Source organism: Rhagoletis pomonella, unplaced genomic scaffold (genome assembly GCF_013731165.1).
Source record: "Rhagoletis pomonella isolate Grant_MI unplaced genomic scaffold, Rhpom_1.0 Rhpom_scaffold_07321, whole genome shotgun sequence".
Classification (NCBI taxonomy): Eukaryota; Metazoa; Arthropoda; class Insecta; order Diptera; family Tephritidae; genus Rhagoletis; species Rhagoletis pomonella.
Window position 1 is genome coordinate 750 of NW_023465847.1, and position 6,637 is coordinate 7,386.

At 36.0% G+C, this 6,637-nt stretch overlaps 1 protein-coding gene across 1 annotated transcript; it reads left to right on the forward strand.

The window, feature by feature from the left end:
* Positions 1-1,103: 1,103 nt before the first annotated feature.
* On the forward strand, positions 1,104-6,257 carry LOC118755772 (protein LSM14 homolog A-like; the record flags this gene model as incomplete). The annotated part of the gene is made up of 6 exons (XM_036490595.1): positions 1,104-1,997; positions 2,835-3,289; positions 3,441-3,611; positions 3,903-4,132; positions 4,224-4,567; positions 4,906-6,257. Coding segments are annotated over 6 exons (2,102 nt in total), but the record flags the coding sequence as incomplete, so codon positions are not given.
* Between the last annotated feature and the right edge of the window lie 380 nt (positions 6,258-6,637).

Consider the following 6,637-nt stretch of genomic DNA (forward strand, 5'->3'; position numbering starts at 1 on the left):
TAGTTTTTTATTGTTTTATTTGTTTTACTGTCTCAATATTTATTATTAGTGGTATTCATCTAAACCGATAACTATCAAGCAGATATCCTTATAAATTTAAGCATTCTGCTACATGAAAGCCCCATACCCTCTTCGTTTACACTTGCAACAAAAACCGTGTTTTCTTTGGTTATCGAGCTCAGTATCACTAATTTTATACTACTAGCAGTAGGTTCAATAAATGAGATAATGCCCATTAAAATAAATATTTAACATAAAGGCGATTTATTTGAAGTAAGTTAAAAAGAAAAGTTTGTGTATGAATTCATTCGTCAGTGCCACCATACTGTGCAGCCAAGTTATCAGTGAAACTAAACAAACAGAACATCATAAATTTGACCAGATCTCTATCAGGATCATATCGTTGTTGTATTTGCGTGCAAAATTTTTATGCGAATCCCGATTATTTCCCACGAAAACACAGCTAGAGCAGTGACAGAGTGGCGTTGGCTTCAGTTTATCATGTTTCCTCAGTTAAATCGCTGCAGAAATTTATCAGAAATGTGTAAACGAGTTTCCATACAATTTTCAGTTAATTTATAAAAGTTGTGTTCCAGATGCTTCACGAATTGCAGGTTTTTACGGAAAGTAGTTCCCGGTCGCCACCTTCCATAAGGTTTATGACCCTATTATGTATGGTGACTGGGGTCTAGTTGCTGGTCTAGTAGCCATGGCTACTAGTATCGTAATTTGTATTATGTAACAAATAACAAAATCGTCGTAACAAAACCATGCGTAAAGTTTATACGGTTTATTATGTGTATAGAACGAATAGTCAGCAATGCTTATTTTTGCACCGCATAATCTACCATACTAGTCTATATTTTCTCATTTGGCCAGTAAAGTAAAATCAACTGATCAGGCAATAAAGATTGATTGACTGACTGCACTTTCATAGAGCACTGTTTAATCTGTTCCGCCTATAAAACAGATTTTTTTTCCTAATCTGAAAAATTTCCAACAAGGAATTTCGATTTGTAGTACAAGAAATCTATAAAATCTATATATTAAATAATTTTCATCTTCTTTAAGCTCATAAAAAATACTTTCTTCTTTTATTGCAGTTCGCTCTTTTGGAACCGAAGACCGGGAGACTCAGTTTCAGATTGCACCACAAAGCCAAATCTATGACTACATTCTTTTCCGCGGTTCTGATATCAAAGACATTAGAGTCGTTAACAACAGCCTTCCCCATCCCAATGACCCGGCTATAATGCAAGTACAGCTACAAAATGGTCAGCATATGATGCCACATTTTCCCATGCCCAATATGAACCCACCGCATGCACCACCGATGAGTGCAGTTGGAGGTTATGGTAATCCTTTCGGTATTGGCGCACTGGGCATTGGTGGAGCTGGCGGTGGAGCACCTTCGCTAGCTCCTGGCACTGGCGCACCTGGGCCATACATGTTGGGTGGAGGTAACCAGCAGCAACAACAACCACCGCAGCAACCGCCCCAGCCACCACAGCAGCAACAACAGCAACAATCGAAATCCCAGCAGCAACAGAAACAACCAAGTGAGTTACTTCCCAGCAACAGCAACAACAGCAATCTGACCCATCTTCAGCAACAAGATCAAATGCAGGAACCACCACAACAGCAGCAACAATCAGTGCATAATAAAACAATTGCATCCACTATACCGTCGAATCAAACCCAGTTGCAACAGCAGCAGCATAATGATTCTAATACTTCAGTCCACTTAAATATAACGCCAACGTCGAATACTTTAAATCTAGGAGCGATTGGTAGTGTTGCTAGTATGATTGGTAGTAATGGTAATAGCGGCATCATCGGTGGTAGTCGCATGGCTAGCGGCGGTATCGGCCTGATTGGCGGTTTACTTGGTAGTGGTGGAGGTACTTCTGCTGGAAGCAACAGTACAATTTTAGGTGCAGCTAACAAAGCGAAGAAAATATTACCTCAAACGGCACTTAACGAACCCAAAGATCAAGGTGTGATGGTAACGCCGCTCCTGTTTTGGAGAACATGTGATTTGTGCGATTTTTTTCGGTTGTTTTTGGTTTAGTTTGATCCTTTTTATTTTAATTTTCCACAATTTTGTGCTATTAATTCCACTCATCACATAGCATTGTATATTTTGAAATTGTAATATCAAATATCGCTATATAGTTTGGAATTTACTTGTCGAAGATTTTACTGAAGAATGTAATTTTTCATATTAGCAAACTAGCATACTAGAAAAAACTTTTATTTTCCATTTGTTTTCAAACTGTCATAACAAAGTCTCCTTGATTTAAAGTATGCGGTCTTTGGAATCATTTGGCAAGCTCCAAATACGACGTCTGTTTGTTGAATAAAAAGCTTTGTATTGATACAAGTCTTTATACATATTCAACTTTCATGGAGTTTAAGACTCACTATTATTTGAAATACATACATACATAAGTACCTGAAATATTCCTTTTTCTTATGCTATACTCTGAAAATTCAGATGATGAAAGAAACTTGAAAGAAGAGTAGTAGTGAACAAGTCTTTAAACTTGTGATTTCACTAGTCATTATTAGTACGACACAGCTCGTTTAGTTACATATTTGAAAATAGCTTGTAGTTCATCAAACGCGATGTTGAATATAGTCCCAAACATGCTGCTTTCCTGCACTGTGGTATGCTTCAATCGAGATATTCTTTGCACATTGTTTTTAACTTAGATACATCTTTTTAATGATGATTTTTTATACTTTTATTTTTATATATCTCACAGCACAGGAATTGTATATTTATTTTGATTTATAGTAAAATGTAAAATAAATAAATAACTTTTTTTTAGACACGATTGCCGGCGCATCACGCTCAACGACGCCAATGAGCCATGTTTCGCTGAAAAGTGATTCGTCTGTACCCAATATGCTTGCTAATCCCAAGAAAAAACCGGCTCCTCAGAATAAGAATAGTGGACATGGTGGCAGCTCACACGATGCAGACAACAAGCGACAAAATCACCAACAGCGCGGTGGCAACAATAATCAACGCAACAATAACAGTGACTTCCATGAAAAGTACCGTGTTCGACACGATTCTGGTGGCTATAGCTATCGGCATCATGAAATGAGTGGTGGCAACAATTATGGCAACCAACGTAATAACCATCAACGCGGGGGTGGTGGCGGTGGCGGTGGCGGCGGTCAAAACCATGCTTGGACCATGCACCGCGGCAACCCTAACAATGGTAACAACATGATGGTCCGCAATCGGGGTGGCGGACGTGGTCGCATGCAAAATCAAGTGAGTATAAAATTTATTCATAGTTGATACCTCGCCTGTTTTGAAAGTCTTCGTTTGTAACTTCAGAAAACAGTAGCTTAAGAGCTTAATGCTTATTACTTTGTAACATTTTAGAAAGCTATTTTTAAACATTTCGTTCGTTTGCTTTCAGGGCTATCGACCAATGGGCGGTCCCGGTGGTAATCAAAATAAACCACGGAATCCGAAGAACACAATTAAATTCTTACAAGATTTCGACTTTGAACAGGCCAATGTTAAATTCGAAGAGCTACGTTCCCAACTGTCCAAACTCAAGGTGGGCGAAGAACCCAAAACCGAGCAGGTATTCATTCCTTTTATTTTGCTTATTTCGCTTATTTTTATTTTTACAAATTAGTTTATTTTGAATTATTAATAATATAGTTTTTTTTCTCATTGATATACATATGTATATAAGTATGTATGCCCCTGAGTGTTTTCAATTCATGCTAATAGATTTGTGTGATCTTGATATACAAATCATTGATTTATGCTATTGCTTCTTATGTCCATATTTTTTATGATAGTAATGTTGATTTTGTTTGTCTGTTCCGTGTTAAAATTTTGAAATAAAACCACGAGTTCTGTTTCACAGATGAATGGCGAAACAGATAAAAAGGACGATTCCGGCAACGAGACTGGTGCCGGAGAGCATGAACCGGAAGAGGAAGAAATCACTGTTGGATACGATAAGACAAAGTCCTTCTTTGATAATATTTCATGCGAGGCAGCACAGGATCGTAGCAAGAACAAGAAGAATGACTGGCGTCATGAACGCAAATTGAATAGTGAAACATTTGGGGTCTCATCGACAAGACGCGGCGGGTAAGAAACTGGAGTTAAAAAAAAAGAAGCTTATTATAAACTTTCAATAAACTTCCTTAACCTTACCTTTTCTTCTTTGTGTATCATTTAGCTATCGTGGACGTGGCAACTATTACAATCGTAATATGGGCTCTTATGGTGGCGGTTATAATCGGAATTATCGTGGTGGCAACCTTTATCGTAACCGTGTCAGAAATGCAAATGCCGCATCTAGCAATGCGAATGGCGGCACTTCTAATACTTCTAATACTAATACCGGTAATCCCGGTGCATCTAATAACATTAACAATGGTGCCAACACAGCTTCAGCACTGAAAAACTCGGTGCCACAACCACAGCCATCATTTTCAGCGACTGTTTCAACGCCAAATGCCACGAAATCGACAACTGTGGAAAATAGCAACACACCTCAGCCAACAGCAACTGGTGGAGTTGGTAAGTTGTGCCATTTAATTTAATAATTAAAATAAAATAAACGACAGTGTCGAATCGTCAGTGTGGTAAAAGGAACCTATGCAAAAAAACCATTATAATGCGGCCATTTACTGTTGTTTTTGTTATAACATCATACAAGTTCTCCAAACAGTTTTTGCGGAGTGTTACTGGACTGACAGTCCTTGGCCAGATATAAATCTGGGTCGTTCCGGTTACGTAGACCCGACTGTCGTGGAAACGCCATTTTCTTGTTTAGCTTTATTTGATCGCAGGCTACCAGTTTTATATCTCATTAAAGAAATGTAACTAAAATGTACATAACTTTTTTTTTTTTGCAGGCCAATAATGATTACAATTCTGAGAAACTAACAAGAAGGCATTAATAAATACAATAATAGCACCAGAAGCCACAAGAAATCAACAAATATCAAATATATCAAACACAGTACACAAATGAAAACATCATTAAAAAGGTTTATAAGCATCATCAATGGCAAAGTAAAATAAAATAAGGAAGAAATATTTTTAAATTTTTTGCTGACGTCCTACGCTCCCAATGAGAACAGACAAACGAAATCAAAATTTACTTTACAAAATATTTCTTCCAAGAACTCGGGATGCATGCTAAGATGTTTATTGCTGAGCATCAACATTAAATTTTTCGGACCAATTTGAGCGAAAAAAGGGCGCCAGCAATACACGATTAATATTTGTAATGATGATTAAGTACATACAGAAGAAAAAGCAAACCATTAATAATACAACGGAGAAACATTCAATGATGATAGTATAGTTAGTTTCATTAAATATGAAACAACTAAGTCCAATCGAACGAAAGGCAACAAAAGTAATAAAAAAAAATATTAAAAGAAATGAAAGAATTTGTATGTTATAAAAATGAAATGAAATTGATTTTTAAGAAGGAAAACAACTTTAAATGAATATAAGAATGTACTGCTCTAAAGAAAGAAAGAATTGCTTATCATAGTGAAGTTAATGGATGTAATTACACGAAAAGGAAGAGCGAAAGTAAAGCCAGATCGATTTGTATTGCGAAAATGGTGGTGGTATGCTTTTCGACACGAAGCATACGATTAAGAAAGCATTTACAAACATTAAAACAAAAAGGAAATAAAATTAGAAATATAAATACGTCTTTTGTGCTGAATCCTTAATTAAAAGCAAAAAAAAACATACAAAAAGAAAAAAAAAACCATTAAATTTATAGATTAAATAAAAAAGTAATTTTAAAATTATGCAGAGGATGAGAGTGAGCCAATTAAGAGGAGTATAAATTTATAAAACTATTAAAGAACATCAGGTTAATACAACAGTTAAAATGTCGATACCGACCATGATTACTAAGTACTCGTACACATACTTGTAAGTTGACTGGCCTATAATACTGAATTAATTCATTCAGAGTAAACAATTAATGAAAGGGAACAACCTTTTTAAAGCGCACACACACACCCATACATATGCGAAAAGCAAAACGGCATCGAATATATATGGCTGACGGCGACATTATCAACTGTGGTAAATTAAGGCAGAACTGAGTTTTAGGAATACAGCTTAAAGCATAGCGGATAGCAGCAGCAGCGCAAGAGACCATAGAGATGGAAGGAATGTAAAATTCTAAGAATTTTATACCAGAAATCAATACAACTTAAATTTTTCAACTCTACAACTACCATTATTGTTTTATTTTTAAGAGTTAAAATATTTTAAAACATTTACAATTAAATTGAAAAGCTGTAAAGCTACACGTTTGTTAACCATAGCACACAAACACATCTATTAAAATTGAAAATGACGTAACTATGCGCATGCGCATATAAATAGATGCAGTTAGGTGATGTAGCATACGGTTTGCAATTTCAGATGTATTGGAAGTTGTTATTTGAAAGTTTTCCTTTGCAATAGCACGTCGAATAGTTGACGTAAACACCACTGATATCCCACAAAATATGGTTGATAAAAATGCAAGTGTAAAGAAAGTTTCATTGCAGGTAGATTAAAATGAAAAATTTAAAGTTTTTTTTTTCATGGATCGCAGGCATGGCTAGC